At 44.4% G+C, this 17,336-nt stretch overlaps 1 protein-coding gene across 1 annotated transcript in view; it reads left to right on the forward strand.

Moving 5' to 3' along the window:
- The window catches only part of ARHGAP15 (Rho GTPase activating protein 15), a 413,180-nt gene that overhangs the window by 36,039 nt on the left and 359,805 nt on the right, over positions 1–17,336 (forward strand). Inside the window, exons 2-4 of the mRNA XM_038751348.1 lie at positions 10,013–10,081; positions 12,297–12,358; positions 13,944–14,031. Of these exons, the coding sequence (XP_038607276.1) occupies positions 10,013–10,081; positions 12,297–12,358; positions 13,944–14,031 (219 nt within the window). The remainder of the gene's footprint in view (positions 1–10,012; positions 10,082–12,296; positions 12,359–13,943; positions 14,032–17,336) is intronic.

Raw genomic sequence — 17,336 nt, forward strand, 5'->3', positions numbered from 1 at the left:
GGACCAAGGGGGAGGGCCGGCCCCGGCCTGCTTAGGGTAGATTAACCTTCAAAACTCACACTGCTTCTGCCGCAGCATACGGTGATTCTGCCCGTTCGGGCCTTGGCAGAGTAGACCGGGCAGGCCGGCCGGCCACCCGGAAGGCTAGCCCGAGCGAGGCACTGATGCAGCATCTCCAGAAGTCGGCATTGACCGGACTCCCACCACGACCCCGAGACATCTGCCTGGGGAAGATGACTGCTAGGCACCTCCCCACCCCAGAAACGTGCCCCTGTGGGTTGGAGGGGGGGCCTTCTGCTTGTAGACTTCAGCTTATAGACTGTGAGCCCACTGTTGGGTAGGGACTGTCTCTATATGTTGCCAACTTGTACTTCCCAAGCACTTAGTACGGTGCTCTGCACACAGTAAGCTCTCAATAAATACGATTGATTGCTTGTGGAAATGGGATCGTCGCCCCTGGGAACCTGGGCTCGCATTTCCGGGACTTGGAGTTTTCTTCCCGTGGATTCTGGGGGCAAAGAGGGACCCGTGTGGAAGGCTGGGTTAAGGATGTCTGTTCTAAGGTCTTGGTTTCTTCTCTAGCTGCAGTGGGGAGGGATCCCCATTTCTTTGGACTTCCAGAAATACTTGAAGACACAGCATGGTGTAGGCTTGGGAGTCTGAGGACCTGGGTTCTAATCCCCATTCTTCCACTTGCTGACTGTGACCTTGGTTAAGTCACTGTAACTTCTCTGTGCCTCAGTTACCTCATCTGTTGAATGGAGTTTAAATCCTCTTCCCTCCAGTTTAGACTCTGAGTCCCAAGTGGGACAGTGTCCAACCTGATGAACTTGTACCTCCCCCAGAGCTTAAAACAGTGCTTGACACATAGTAAGCGCTTAACACATACCATAAAAGGGCACTGTCTGCAGCCCCCAAGAAAACAGGTATTGAATCTCCATTTTGCAGTTGAGGAAACCAAAGCACAGAGAAGTAAGTGACTTAACCCAAGGTGACACAGCAGGCTAGTGGTGGAGTAAGGATTAGAAGCTAGGTCCTTTGGTTCCCAGACCCCTGCTCTAACCATTAGGCCATGCTACATCTCACTAGGCCGTGCCTAGCACTGTAGTACTTAACAAGTAGCAAGGAGATGAAAGTTCACCTCCTCCAGGAGGCCTTCCCAGACTGAGCCTCCCTTTTCCTCTCCTCCTCCTCCTCCCCTCCCCATTCGCCTGCCTTATCCCCTTCCCCTCCCCATAGTACTTGTTTGTATTTGTACATATTTATTACTCTATTTATTTTATTAATGATGTGTATATAGCTATAATTCTATTTATCCTGATGGTACTGATACCTGTCTACTTGTTTTGTTTTGTTGTCTGTCTCCCCCTTCTAGACTGTGAGCCCACTGTTGGGTAGGGACCATCTCTATATGTTGCCAAATTGTACTTCCCAAGCACTTAGTACAGTGCTCTGCACACAGTAAGCGCTCAATAAATACGATTGAATGAATGAATGTTGCCAATTTGTACTTCCCAAGCACTTAGTATGGTGCTCTGCACACAGTAAGTGCTCAACAAATACAATTGAATGAATGAATGAATGGCCACTGAGAGCCCCATTATAGGTATTTTGTCCCAATACAGGTTTGGAATCCCCATTTTACAGATGCAAAATCAGAGCAGAGCACTGTTCCGAGCACTTCCTATGAGCAAAGCTCTCAATATTTGGCAGAAAAGCTGGCTAGGAATGGAGGAGCAAACATTAAGAGTGGAAGACAGAGTCCTTGCCCTCGAGGAGCTTACGAACAGAAGGGCATGACAGGAGGACATAAATGGCCAAATCGATATAGTCTTCACATCGTTAACATGATGCCCCCAAGATTTCCCAGTAGTTTTTCACTCCATTTCATTTCTGTAACATAATGCGGGTGAGAGGTGATACAGTTGTTGGCAGCAAATCTCTCCAAGACTAATGTGCGTTCAGACTAGCCCCTGATTTGAAATGAGCCAATTTTCCTCCGTGATATTTTTCGAATGCCTGCTCAAAGTCTGGAGCACATAATCAGCGTTGCAGAGGGGTCCGAAAATAGCTTCCCACACCAGCCATAATCCCTTCTTGATGAAGCACTTCTGAAGCTTTTCACATATTTTGTGGAGTATAATTGAATGACGAAAACAGAAAAGACCAGAAAATTCAAAGGACGCCTATCCTGCGTGGCGCGAGAGGAAGTGCAAGCACCTCTCTGGAGGGGAGAGAGTCGGCCTTCCAAAATCTCTTCCGAATATCCCCTTTGGAGTAAAGCAGTAAAGGAGGACTCTCCCGTCCCTTTGCGTCTTGGGAATTTCAGTGGGACATGTCAGTGGTAGGGTCTGTTTGTCCTACCTGGATTTTAAGGGAAAGGACAGTCTTCATCTCTCTGACTGTGATTCATCAGGCAGTAATAATAGTAATGATAATGGTAATGGTATTTGTTAAGTGCCTACTATGTGCTAATAATAATAATAATGATGATAATAATAATAATAATAGTGGCATTTATTAAGCACTTACTATGTGCATTCAGGTCCCACAGGGGGCTCACAGTCCAAGTAGGAGGGAGAACAGGGATTAAATCCCCATTGGCAGATGAGGGAACTGAGGCACAGAGAAGTGAAGTGACTTTCCCAAGGTCACAGAGCAGATGGTGGCTCAGTGGAAAGAGCACCGGCTTGGGAGTCAGAGGTCATGGGTTCTAATCCCAGCTCCGCCACCTTTCAGCTGTGTGACTTTGAGCATATCACTTAACTTCTCTGTGCCTCTGTTATCACATCTGTAAAATGGTGATTAAGACTGTTTATTATTATTATATAAATGGCCATATATAACCCATAAATATATATATATATATATATAACCTAGAGCTATTTTGTATATAATAATAATAATAATAATGGTATTTGTTAGGCGCTTACTATGTGCCAGACACTGTACTAAGTGCTGTGCTGGATACAGGAAAATCATGTTGGACACAGTCCCTTGTCCCAAGTGGGCTGAAAGTCTCAATCTACATTTTACAAATGAGGTAACTAAGATGCAGAGAAGTGAAGTGACTTGCCCAAGGTCACACAGCAGACATGTGGCAGAGCTGGGATTAGTATGCATGATTGTCTGATTCCCAGGTCCTTACTCTCAAGAGAAGCAGCGTGGACAGGAGGGTAGAGCACCAACTTAGGAGTCAGAAGGTCCTGGGTTCTAATCCTGGCTCTGTCACTTCTCTGCTGTGTGACCTCTCTGTTGTTTGACTTCTTTGTGCCTCAGGTACCTCATCTATAAAATGGGGATTAAGACTGTGAGCCCCATGTGGGACAGGGATTGGGTCCAACCTGATTAGCTTCTATCTACCCCAGCGCTTAGTACAGTGCCTGGCACATAGTAAATGCTTAACAAAAACCTTAAAAAAAATCTCTCCCACCTTCTGCTCCTCCCTCATGTTGTATCCTCTCCCCTCCCCATCCTCCCCACCTCCTTCCCCTCCCCACAGCACCTGTATATATGTTTGTACAGATTTTTTACTCTATTTATTCTGCTTGTACATATTTACTATTCTATTTATTTTGTCAGTGATGTGCATCTAGCTTTACTTCTATTTGTTCTGATGACTTAACACCTGTCCACATGTTTTGTTTTGTTGTCTGTCTCCCCCTCCTAGACTGTGAGCCCGTTGTTGGATAGGGACTGTCTCTATATGTTGCCAACTTGTACTCCCCAATGATGATAATGATGATGGCATTTGTTAAGCACTTACTATGTGCAAAGCACTGTTCTAAGTGCTGGGGAGGTTACAAGGTGATCAGGTTGTCCCACGGGGGGCTCACAGTCTTCATCCCCACTTTACAGATGAGGTAATTGAGGCATAGAGAAGATTAAGTGACTTGCCCAAAGTCACACAGCTGACAATTGGTGGAGCCAGGTTTTGAACCCATGACCTCTGACTCCAAATCCCGTGCTCTTTCCACTGAGCCATGCCACTTAGTACAGTGCTCTGCACACAGTAAGCACTCAATAAATACGATTGAATGAATGAATGAATGAATGAAATCCACAAACTGGAATGACCCCACCGACTCAGCTCTCCTCAGACTTGGCCTGGGCTGGGAGTCAGAAGACCTGGGTTTGAATCCCCGCTCCGCTACGTGTCTGCTGTGTGACCTTGGGCAAATCACTTAAGTTTTCTATGCCTCAGTTACCTCATCTGTAAAATGTGGATGAAGATTGTGAACCCTGTGTGAGCCCATTGTGAGCCCAGACTAAGCCCCCCTTTTCGTCAGCTCCCCCTCCCCTCCGTGTCACCCCAACTCTCTCCCTTTACTCTATCTCCCTCCCCAACAAAGCACTTGTGTATATATGTACATATCAATAATTCTATTTATTTATATTAATGCCTGTTTACTTGTTTTGACATGTATATATCTATCATTCTATTTATTTACATTGATGTCTGTTTACTTGCTTTGATGTCCTGCCTTCCCCTTTTATAGACTGTTAGACCGATGTGGGCAGGGATTGTCTTTCTTTATTGCTGAGTTGTACCTTCCAAGCTCTTAGTACAGTGCTCTGCACACAGTAAGCGCTCAATAAATACGATTGATGATGATGAATGAATGAATGTGAGACAGGGACTGTGTCCAACTTGATTATCTTGTTTCTACCCCAGTGCTTAATACAATGCTTGGCACTGAAGCACTTAGCAAGTACCACTGAAACAAAGCAAAAAGAAAGAGGGCCCTCAAACAATAACACCTAGGCAGATGAGCAGTTGGGCTACCACTTTTCTTCAGTTGCTCAATCAGCTTTGCACAATTTGCACAATAAACTCCTGCTAGCATTGTGACCCATCTGGGCAATGGAAGGAGGCCGTGGAGTGGTTAGGATCCAGCTAGGTGACTCAGACCTCAGAACATCACTTTTGAGCCAATTCAAACTGAAATTTGAATTGAGAAGTTTGACTAAGACTAAGTTAGTCTTTCAGCTGCCAGGGAGTTTGGAAGACCTAGCCAGACTGTAAGATCTCTGAGGGCTGGAATTGGGTCTCCTAATTCTATTGTGCTCTCCCCAAGTACAGTACTCCATAAAAAGCAGAAGCCCAGCAAATGATATTAACCCATCCATCATCATCATCATCAATCGTATTTATTGAGCGCTTACTATGTGCAGAGCACTGTACTAAGCGCTTGGGAAGTACAAATTGGCAACATATAGAGACAGTCCCTACCCAACAGTGGGCTCACATACAGAGCGCTTACTGTGTGCAGAGTGCTACCCTAATAAACCAAGTACAATAAATGGAGTTGGTACGAATGTTTCCTGTCCATAGGGACCTCACAGTATGGATTGCTAGGTTGATTGTTTGATTGATTGATTGACTGCCTAGCGGGAAGATTCGGGATGTATACATCAGAACGAAGTTCACGTCGGACACGTGCGGGAGGGAAGGGGGATGCGGTGAGGGGAAATGTCTGTCGGCTCTCAGTAGATTCGAAGCTGAGAAGGCCTCTTAATTGCGGGTTGGAATTTCTCTTAGGATGGTTTTGATCCTGGGGTGCCCCAGAAGATGTGCTGTAGAGCTGTAAAGACGAAATGAAACTTTTCAAACGTGACACTTCATTTTGTAGGCAAAGATGAGGGAGACTTCTAAGAGGCCCACAATGGATTCAGCTGGCACATCTTGGAGAGACTGTATGCTTTCCTCTTTGGTCGCTCGGAATTGTAGGACCTCAGAACTTAACATGTATGCACTCCCACAGTGGTAACTTGGGGGTAAAAGTGAGAACTAACGAGGTCTAATGGAAGAGTCCCACCCTGGGAGTCAAAGGACCTGGGTTCTAATCCTGACTCTGCCAATTGGTTGCTGGATAGTAATAATGTTGGTATTTGTTAAGCGCTTATTATGTACCAAGCACTCGGGCAATCGCTTCACTTCTTTGTGCCTCGTTTTTCTCGTGTAAATTGGAAATTAAATATCTGTCCTCCCTCCTACTCAGACAATGAGCCTGATGTGGGACAGAGACTGTGCCCTATCTAATTAATATGTACCTAACCTAGTGCTTAGGACAGTGTGTGACGCATAGTAAATGCTTCAGAAATACAAAAAAAGATCCCAAACTGTAGAAAGCAAAGAGGCAGTGAGCTGTTGAGGCTGAGATGAGCTAACCTAGCATGTTGGGAAGGGCAGGGGGGCTGGGAGTCAAGGGATCCAGACTCGGGTTCCAATTCCATCTGTGCTGCTGTCCCTCAATGACAATAATAATAATGATAATAGTAATAATAATGATAATCATAGCATCTGTTAAGCATTTACTATCTGCCAAGCACTGTACTAAGTGCTGGGGTAGGTGCAAGATCACCAGGTCAGACGCATGGAGCTCACAGGCTATGGGAGCAGGAGAACAGATGGTGAATCCCTACTTTACGGATGAGGAAACTGAGGCACAGAGAAGTTAAGTGACTCGCCCAGGGTCACCCAGTTGATGAGTGGTGGAGTCAGGATTAGAACCCATATCCTCTATCTCCCAAGCTTGTGCTCTTTCCATTAGACCATGCTGCCTCTCAACCTCTAGGTGCCTCAGTTTACTCAGCTGTAAAGTGGCAATGAGTTGCCACAATGAGGTGGAGCATCCCATAATACTCTCCCTCCCTGAGGGAAAACAATATCTGAATTCTGGTATTTGGACAGGTGGCAATACATCCAACCTGCCTGAACTCCAATAATCAACTTCATGTCTTTTGAATGGTGAAAATAGATTTGGAAAAGAGAGAGAAGGAAAAAAAGAAGAACAGACCCAGAAGGACTACCTATAATGTTTGGGGGTGGGGGGAAGACAGTTTTAAAAAATCAATTAGGAAACATAATCTCATAAAAAGGAAGACATTCTAGAAGGAGCATGCATGAAAATGGTACTTATTAAAGGCCTTCATATGTATCAAAGCACTGTGCTCATCAAAAACTAGCATTTGATTGGTTGACTGTGGCAGATTCAGATAATCAAATCCCTGACGTAGCAGGTGGGGCGACCAGAGATCTTATCCCCATTTTACTGATGAGGACAGTGAGGCTCAGAGAGGTTAAGTGACTTGCCCAAGGTCAAGCAGCAGGAGAGTGGCAGACCTGGGATTAGAAACTGAGTTCACCCTGGCTTGCTCCTGCAGCTGGCTCAGTGGAAAGAACCCGTGCTTGGGAGTCAGAGGTCATGGGTTCTAATCCTGACTCCGCCACTTGTCTGCTGTGTGACTTTGGGCAAGTCATTTAACTTCTCTGTGCCTCAGTTACCTCATCTGTAAAATGGGGATGAAGACTGTGAGCCCCACGTGGGACAACCTGATTACCTTGTATCTACCCCAGCGCTTAGAACAGTGCTTGGCACGTAATAAGTGCTTAACAAATACCAACATTATTATTTATACGCCCTCCCAGCCCCACAGTATTTTCATCCGTATCTATCATTTATTTATTTGCATTAATGTCTGTCCCTCTAGACTGTAAGCTCATTTTGGGCAGGGAATGTGTCTATTATATTGTTGTATTACACTGTCTCAAGTGCTTAATGCAGTGCTCTGCACACAGTAAGCACTCAATAAATATGATTAACTGACTGATAGACTGAGCCTCCTGGAATATTTCCACTCAGCTTCTCTACCTATGGATTATACAGTCCATAACTGAAATAGTCCAACTCTTTTCTTTAACGAATAAGATATCTAGTCTCCAGAGTTTTGAGCATATTGGTGGGGGCATTAATTAATTTTGAAAAACGTGTCATGTTCAAGCACGGCACCGATACTGAGTTCCCTGTGAAATCCAGGCTCAAAAGCAATGATCTTAGATGTTTTCTCAGCGACATCAGCAAACTGCTCCCTTTTACCCGACACACTAATAAAACAGAAGCATGACACTCTCGAAAACAAGATTGCAAAATGCAGAAAATGTAGTCTGACATTTTTTCCTCCCCAAAGGATGGCCTGACACAAACTAAGGATTTGTCATGAAAGCCCGCTTGCTTCAGATGCAGGATATTAAAGAGAGAAAAACACTTCAGGACACCTCACTGCCACCAGCAGTTACTCACCCCTAATGAAATTGTTAAGTTATATTCTTCAAAAATGGGTCAGGGAAGCTTGGAATTGTGAAAGACCCTTTTCTCTGCATTATTCAACTGGAACTGAGCCAGGGTGGTTTGCTCTGAGAAGGAGCACTGTCTAGGAGAGTGAAAGGGCATTTTGGAGGGATAAGACAAAGACTGCAAACGTCCTCTGGGTTATCAAAATCTGGGTCTTGGAAGGAAAAATTGGATTTTGCACTAATAGAGGACACTCAGCCCCACATTGACAGTGGGTTGATTTAATTGATTTAACTTTTCCTAATTTTCTTTTTTTCTGTTCAAACAAAATAATAATAATGATGATGCTGGCATTTGTTAAGCGCTTACTATGTGCGAAGCACTGTTCTAAGCACTGGTGGGGATACAAGGTGATCAGGTTGTCCCGTGTGGGGCTCACAGTCTTAATCCCCATTTTACAGATGAGGTAACTGAGGCACAGAGCAGTTAAGTGACTTGCTCAAAGTCACACAGCTGACAATGATGGAGCTGGGATTAGAACCCATGACCTCTGGCTCCTAAGCCCGGATATGTGAGTTTAAGAGATAGTCTATCTCTATATTAGTTGTCAACGGAGACACTGTGTTTCACGGGTCAAGTCAGTGACAGATTTATGAGTTGAGCAGCAAGATTTGGGGAGCAGTTAGAGTCACGTGGGGTAGCGCTGACCACTTGAAGTGCGACAGAGGCAGTGTGGCCTAGTGGAAGGTGCATGGGACTGGGAATCAGAAAACTCTGGGCTGACTCTCTGCTCTAGTACTTTCCTGCTGTGTGACCTTGGGCAACTCACTAGCCTTGTGGCTAGAGCCCGGGCCTGGGTGTCAGAAAGACCTGGGTTCGAATCCCAACTCCACTGCTTGTCTGTCATGTGACCTTGGTCAAGTCTGTTCATTTCTCTGCGCCTCAGTCACCTCAGCTGTAAAACGGAGATTAAGACCGTGAGCTCCATGTGGGATATGGACCGTATCCAACCTGATTTACGGGTATCTAACCCAGCTCTTAGAACAGTGCTGGTCACATAGTAACCGCTTAACAAATACCATAATTATTATTATTATTATTACCCAGCAATCACCGTGTGAAGACCAGCAAGTTTAGGAGGTGCGAAGTGTTTGTCACACTTACAAGAGAAACCCTGACTGGAAGATTTGATTCCTTGCTTTCTCATTTAACCTTATTTCCTTATTCCAATGTCCACTTCCTCTCTTCTCCTCAGGGTTAAAAGCGGGACTACAGGGAGAGAGCTGATTTGTTTAACAAAGCAAGGCTGATCTTTCCTCAGGAGATTCCCCCTTTTTGGAGTTGGACTTTCTCTGCTATGGAGATCACATCTAGATTGCAAATCCTCCATAATAAGTGTGGTATTTCTTAAGCACTTACTATGCATCAAGCACTCTTCTAGGCCCTGGGGTAGCTTCAGGATAATCAAGATCCACATGGAGCTCACAATCTAAGTAGGAGGGAAAGCATGGATTGAATCCCTATTTTGCAGATGAAGGAATTGAGGCCCAGAAACCTTAAGTCACTTGCCCAAGGTCACACGGCAGAGGAGTGGCGGAGCCGGGATTAGAACCCAGGTCCTCTTATTTCCAGGCCTGTGGCCTTTCCACTAGACCACACTGTTTTTCTCCATTGGGAAAAGTAAATCCCTGCCTGCATTTCAGGCAACAGCCATCAATTACCCTAGACCATTCAGGGGCCAAGAGACTTTCCTGAAAAGAACAGCATTTCCCGTGTATAACAAAACTGATATATTGATATATTGTACTCTCCCAAGTGCTTAGTACATTGCTTTGCACATGGTAAGTGATCAATAAATATGATTGATTGTCTGACTGACTGTATGCTTCCTGGAAGCAGAACACCTATGACCCGATTCTAAACAAATGTACCTACAGATATCACGCCACAGAAGGAATCAATCTCAGCACATCCTGAAGGATAACTTCACGCCTTTGGAACAGTTGGTAAGTGTTTGCACTCGGATTGGAAGTTTCTTTTATTTTAAATAACCAAAGAGAATTGTCCCCAGACCATCCATCACCCCACCGAGCCGAACTCACCCAATTTCAATATGCCCAGGCAACCTCAACCTAGTAAGACAAGGTCAGCTTCTGTCAAGAGAACATAAACTGAGTAAAAGAGACAAAAATAACCCCCGAACAACTTCACATTTCAATGAAGTAATGAATTGGTGTCCTCGGTACTGTCTAGGATATACAGATAAGAGTTGATCTTTTATACTTCGTTGGTTGCCATTTGGAAGGCTGATGAAAGGAAGGAGTGGGGTGAAGGCAGTGTGGGAATTTCATGTCAGAAATATTTGATCAAATGTGTTTAGAGAGGCTTTATTGTCCATAATAATAATAATAATAATAATAATAATAATAATTATGGCATTTATTAAGTGCTTACTTTGTACAAAGCACTGTTCTAAGCACTGGGGAGGTTACAAGGTGATCAGGTTGTGCCATGGGGGGCTCACAGTCTTCATCCCCATTTTACAAATGAGGGAACTGAGGCCCAGTGAAGTCAAGTGACTTGCCCAAAGTCTCACAGCTGACAATTGGCAGAGCTGGGATTTGAACTCGTGACCTCTGACTCCAAAGCCCGGACTCTTTCCACTGAGCCATGCTCTTCAGAAGGCCAAGACTCTGCTGGCCTTAACCAGGATGGAGTTACAAATTCCATCAAATAAAAATATTGTTGTTATTTTTTAAGCGTGCTTACAACGTGCCAAGCACTGGAGTGGATATGAGATAATCAGGTCACACACAGTCCCTGCCCCACCTGGGACTCACAATTTAAACAGCAAGGGAACACACGCTGACTCCCCACTTTATTCGATCATATTTATTGAAAGCTTACTTTGCTCAGAGCACTATGCTAGCAGAAGAAAAAGGAGGCACGGAGAATTGAAGTGACTTGTCAAGGTCACACGGCAGCAGGTGGCAGAGTCAGGATTAGAACCCAGGTCCTCTGACTCTCAGACCCAAGCTTTCTTTAGGCCCTCCATTGTCACATCTCCTCCAACAGGTCTTTCTCAATTAAGCCCTCTTTTCTGCCGCTCCTTCTCCCTTCTGTGTCATCTCTGCACTTGGATCTGTGACCTTGGGGCATTTGATATCCTCCCCACCCTCAACCCCACAGCATTTAAGTACATATCTTTAAATCACACAATATAAATTATTTATATTAATGTCTTGTCTTCCCCTCTAGACTGAAGGTCAAACTGGGCAACTCTATTGTATTGCGTTCTCCTAAGTGCTTAGTACAGTGCTCTCCGCATAGTAAGTGCTCAGTAAATACCAAAAATGATGATGAAAGGGGAAGAAACATGGCCTAGTGGAAAGAGCACAGGGGAGTCAGGGGAATCTGGGAAGTCACAACTTCTTTGAGCCTCAGTCTCCTAATCTATAAAATGCAGGTTCAATATCTCTTCTACCTCCTACTTTAGACCGTGGGACCTGATTACCTTGCATCTACCCCAGTGCTTTGAACAGTACTTGACACACTTAACAAAGCTCACAATTAATTACAATTTTTATTGTTAACTGAGAAAGCTATGAGGGTTTGAAGTAGCTGGTTGTCCTATTCCTAGCCCAATTCTGGATGCACACGGCTTGGGTACATTAAAATATCCACTCCTTCCCCACTCCCAATTCCTGTGACTCTTGTGTCCCGATTCCTTCCCTTAGAATGGGGGTGTCTCTGCAGGCACTCAACATAGTCTGTGTTTGCCATTAGTGTATCTGGAGGACTCCTGGCTTGGGACCAAACTTCTAATAATGAGTAAGATCCATTTATGTAGCTTCAATTGTTCATTCAATGAAGCTCATTTTGGACAGGGAATGTGTCTGCTATATCATCGTATTGTACTCTCCCAAGTGCTAAGTACAGTGCTCTGCAAACAGTAAGTGCTCAATTAAAGTGATTTATTGAAAGATTTATTCTGATATTTCACCCAGGAACAACCCTCCTACTCTCGATTTGATCGCCATTCAATAGTCTGCTCTCTCTACTTGCAAATCATTTTTTCTGGGGGTAGAAAATGTGTGTTTTGCTTCATTGTACCTTCCAGAGTACTTATTACAGTGATCTGCATTCTGTGGGCGCTCCAAAAACACCACTGATTGATTGGTTGATTGATCTGTGGGCTAACACAGTTTTTTTTTCCTGCAGATGGTTGTAAAAGAAGGGTATCTTCAAAAAGCTAAAATTGCAGATGCGGGCAAGAAGCTGAGGTATTTATACTTTTAACTCAGAGAACTGTGATGGGTGAAGGCTGGCTTTTCCTATAATTGATATGTCAGGGTTTCTGGAAATAAAGCAAGCACATTGGAAAGACTGTTCTTTTTGGGAAGTTTTCTCGGTCCCTGATTAGTCACTGGAGTACTGTTATGTTTTTGCACTTAACATTTTCAGTGTCTGGCTTTGTTTTCTCTTTTGCCACCCTGCCTCTCTTCATGAGCTGTTTTCCCTCCATCTTAGATTGTGAGCCTCATGTGAGCCGGGATTATGTCTGACCTGATTCATTTGTATCTGCCCCAGGGCTTAGAACAGTGTTGGGCACACAGCAAGAATAACAAATATTATTATTCATGCAAAGGTTTTGTTTAAAGAGATCCCTTTTTGATGACAATCCGTCACTCCGGTCTGTCCTCAGCAATGGACTCCCAGTCTTCAGCTGGGATGTGGTACCGTCCAGAGGATAATATTTGGGATTAGGGGTGGAATGGCTAATGTTTTTGGCCTGAAATCCTCTGTTGGAGAGCAAGCCCCTTGTGCACAGGGAATGTTGCACTTCCTTTGTACCACCCAAGCGCTTAGCACAGTGCACTGCACTCAGTAGGTGTTCAATACATACCGTTACTACTTCTCAGCAAGTAGAGGAGAAAGGGGTTCAGCCCTTCCAGTCTTTCTAGGATTGGAAGATGACACAGAAAGATGAACTCCTGAGCTTGCAGTGCTGTACCTACCTCACATGCTTTAGGTCTAAGGTAGGAGCCCCCACATTTTTGAGTTCATTCTGGTGACTGGAGTCTGTATGGCTTGCTCCAAATGTATTTCTGTAAAAGCCAAGGGGTCTGGGTTAGCTAGAGCTTAAACGGAGCTTTTGGGTCCCCTGCCTATCTGGATTGCAGCCTCGGAGCTGATTTGGGTCTTGGAGCGGTGGCAGAGGGAGCTGGGAACTGAAAATGTAAAATTCCACGCACATAATCAATCAATCAATCAATCAATCGTATTTATTGAGTGCTTACTGTGTGCAGAGCACTGTACTAAGCGCTTGGGACTTAGCACTGTTCCTCAGTGACTTAATAATAATAATGACATTTATTAAGTGCTTACTATGTGCAAAGCACTGTTCTAAGCACTGGAGAGGTTACAAGGTGATCAGGTTTTCCCACGGGGGGCTCACAGTCTTCATCCCCATTTTACAGATGAGGGAACTGAGGCACGGAGAAGTTAAGTGACTTGCCCAAGGTCACACAGCTGACAGTTGGCAGAGCTGGGGTTTGAACCCATGACCTCTGACTCCAAAGCCCGGGCTCTTTCCACTGAGCCACGCTGCTTCTCACTAGACTTCATCTGTAAAATGGAGATTAAGGCTGCGATCCTCACGTGGGACACGAACTGTGTCCAGTCTAATTGGCTTTTATTTACCCCAATGGTTAGAGCAGTGCTTGACATATAATAAGAGCTTAACAAATACCATTATTCATTATCGTTATTATTATCCTGCTCCCGAATCGCAGCCTGTTTCAACCCACAACTGAACGGTGACTTCCTGCCTCTCATTGGCTCTTTTGCTCTCATTTTCTCTTCAAGGAAAAACTGGTCCACCTCATGGATTGTCCTCTCCCCTGGGAAAATTGAATTCCACAAAGAGACCAAACCCACCACTGGTATCAACCTGGTGAGTCTCCTGCTCCGATGCTCCTTCTCCCCAGGTGCTCCGGTTTTGGGAGTATTAAAGGGGATGTGGCCAAGCACCCCACGGAGACCCACTGACATCTGCAAGCAGAGGCAGAAAATGACTCCGAATCAGGCCTGTTGAGAAAGCAGCGTGGCTTAATGGAAAGAGCACAGCCTTGGGAGCCAGAGGTCGTGGGTTCTAATCCCGGTTCCACCACTTGTCAGCTGGGTGACTTTGGGCAAGTCACTTCACTTCTCTGGGCCTCAGTGACCTCGTCTGTAAAATGGGGATTGAGACTGTGAGCCCCACGAGGGGCAACCTGATGACCTTGTATCTACCCCAGTACTTAGAACAGTGCTTGGCACATAGTAAGCACTTAATAAATACCGCCATTAGAGCACCGGCCTGGAAGTCTGAAGGACCTTGGTCTTAACAGTGCTTTTAGTAAGCACTTAATAAATGCCATCCATTATTATTATTATTAATACTGGCTCTGCCACTTGTTGACTGTGTGACCTAATTCATTCATTCATTCAATCATATTTATTAAGTGCTTACTGTGTGCTGAGCACATTACTAAGTGCTTGGGAGAATACAATATAAGAATAAACAGACACATTCCCTGCCCACAGTGAGTTTACAGTCGGGGTGGGGGGTGGGTGGGTGGAGGGGAGACATAAATAAATTACAGATATGCACGTTTGTGAGGCTGGGAGGGGGCGGAGAATGAAAGGAGCAAATCAGGGTGATGCAGAAGGGACAGGGAGAAGAGCAAGTCTCTTAACTTCTCTGGGCCTCAGTTACATCATTTGTAAAATGGGGATTAAGGCTGCGAGCCCCATGTAGACAGGGACTGTGTCCAACATGACAACCTTGTATCTACTCCAGTGCTTTGTACAGTGCCTGGCACATAGTAAGTACTTAACAAATACTCTGGGGGGAAAAAAATCTGTTTAATTAAAGGCCAAGGGCAAATGGGTTAGAAGTACTCCCCCACCCCTTCAGATTAAGGCACTCTGTTCTTCAAGGCCTTATCCTTATTTATGAAATGATCACTAAATGCAGCTTCTTGCCCAAATAACCTATTATAAAGAATGTGATAAAATGCATTAGTAATAAATGCCTAACGGATGATGCTAGGAGAAGCTGTTGCAAAGAATATTAGGGGATGTAAATCGTTTGAAACCGTGTATGTGCATCTTTAATACATGAATTTAAGTTGTTATCTGGCATGCCATAAAGTGCCTCGCCCATTAATAAATAATAATAAACTGTTTATAACTGGAACCTTAAAATAGGGTGCTACCGAGGTTGGGGTGGGGGTGAGCACTAAGTTAGCAAAGTGATTTTTTATCTTAGTCTACAGTGACACCTACTCTATCCAGCTAACGGCTCGGAATATTTCTTATGAATCCGTCTAATGCCGGTAATGCAATTTCTGAAGCAGGAGTTACTACAAAGTGATAGTTGCAATGATCTCTCTCTCCCACCTTTGACGTAGAAATGAAAAACGTCAGGGGAAAGCTAAGCTCAACTCTGTGGTATTTCTTTTAATGGTATTTATTAAGCTCGTACTATGTGCCAAATGCTGTACTAAGTGCTGGGGTAGATACAAGATAGGTTGGACACTGTCCCTGCCTCTGATGAAGCTCACAGTCTAAGGGGGAGGGAGAAGAGGTGTTGAATCCCTATCTTACAGATGAGGAAACTGAAGCACAGAGAAGTTGAGTTACTTGACAAAGGTCACCCAGCAGGTAAGTGGTAAAACCGAGATTAGAACCCAGGTTGTCTGACTCCCAGATTTTCTCTCTCTCCACCGGACGATGCTGCCTATTATTTTAAAGTCTGTCTCCTGTGCTAGAATGCAGGTTTGTTAAGGGCAGGGAATGTATCTACCCATGTATTCTCCCAAGAACTTTATACAATGCTCTTCACTTAGTAAGTCTCAATAAGTACCATGATACACTGATTCAATTTATGCTAGGTTCTCTGATCATGCCTGTCTCCTGTCTCTGTCGAAGGATGGAATTTGTTTGCATCTTGTCGTCTTTTGATAAAGACATCAAAGCCACCAAATACATTACCAGATACTTTTTTTTCCTCCCCTTCTCCTTCTGGAAATAACAGACCTTAGGGATCATCATCATCAATCGTATTTATTGAGCACTTACTGTGTGCAGAGCACTGTACTAAGTGCTTGGGAAGTACAAATTGGCAACATATAGAGACAGTCCCTACCCAACAGTGGGCTCACAGTCTAAATATGATGTCCAGCTTCTCTCTCGGTAAAGTAAGTGTGACAGTCAGTGCTGCAAATAGTGTAATAATAAGAATAATTATTATTATGGTATTTGTTAAGTGCTTACTATGTGCCAAGCACTGTTCTAAGCGCTGGGGTAGATACACGGTGATCAGGTTGTCCCAAGTGGGGCTCGCACTCCTAATCCCCATTTTACGGATGAGGTAACTGAGGCCCAGAGAAGTAAAGTGACTTGCCTAAGGCCACACAGCAGCCAAGTAGCAGAACCGGGATTAGAGCCCATGACCTTCTGACTCCCGGGCCTGTGCTCTATCCACTATGCCATAATAATAATAACAATAATAATAATGATAATAATAATAATAATAATAATAGCATTTATAAAGTGCTTACTATGTGCTAAGCACTGTTCTGTTGTGTAGATTGCAGGTTTGGAGAAACCCACACTTTCCTGCTCTTGGGGAATGGCAGACCTTGATGGGTTTGGTTATTTATCTCTCCCCATGACCCCACATGCCTGACTCTTCCCCTCAAGTGACCCACCATGGACCATGGACCAACCCTCATGCCTGACTCTTCCCTAACAAGAACTCTTTCATTCATCCATTCATTCAATCGTATTTGTTGAGCACTTACTGTCTGCAGAGCACTGTACTAAGCGCTTGGGAAGTACAAGTTGGCAACATATAGAGACGGTCCCTACCCAACAGTGGGCTCGCAGTCTAGAAGGGGGAGACAGACAACAAGACAAAACGTGTTAACAAAATAAAATAAATAGAATAAATATGTGCAAATAAAATAAATAAATAAATGAATAGAGTAATAAATATGTACAAACATACATACAGGTGGGAGCCCCAGCCCCATAACCCAGCATGGACCTGGGTGAACCATTGTGAGGCACAAGTTTATCCAAACCTCTCTGAACTCCCTGATATTTTCAGGCTATACACAGTTCTGGAATAAAACCTTTCTTCCGTTAACGTTCCTGGGCAATTTAGGGCCAAATCTTGAATAAAGGGGAACCAACAGGCTGAAAACAGAA

The sequence above is a fragment of the Tachyglossus aculeatus genome, chromosome 9 (assembly GCF_015852505.1).
Source record: "Tachyglossus aculeatus isolate mTacAcu1 chromosome 9, mTacAcu1.pri, whole genome shotgun sequence".
NCBI lineage: Eukaryota > Metazoa > Chordata > Mammalia > Monotremata > Tachyglossidae > Tachyglossus > Tachyglossus aculeatus.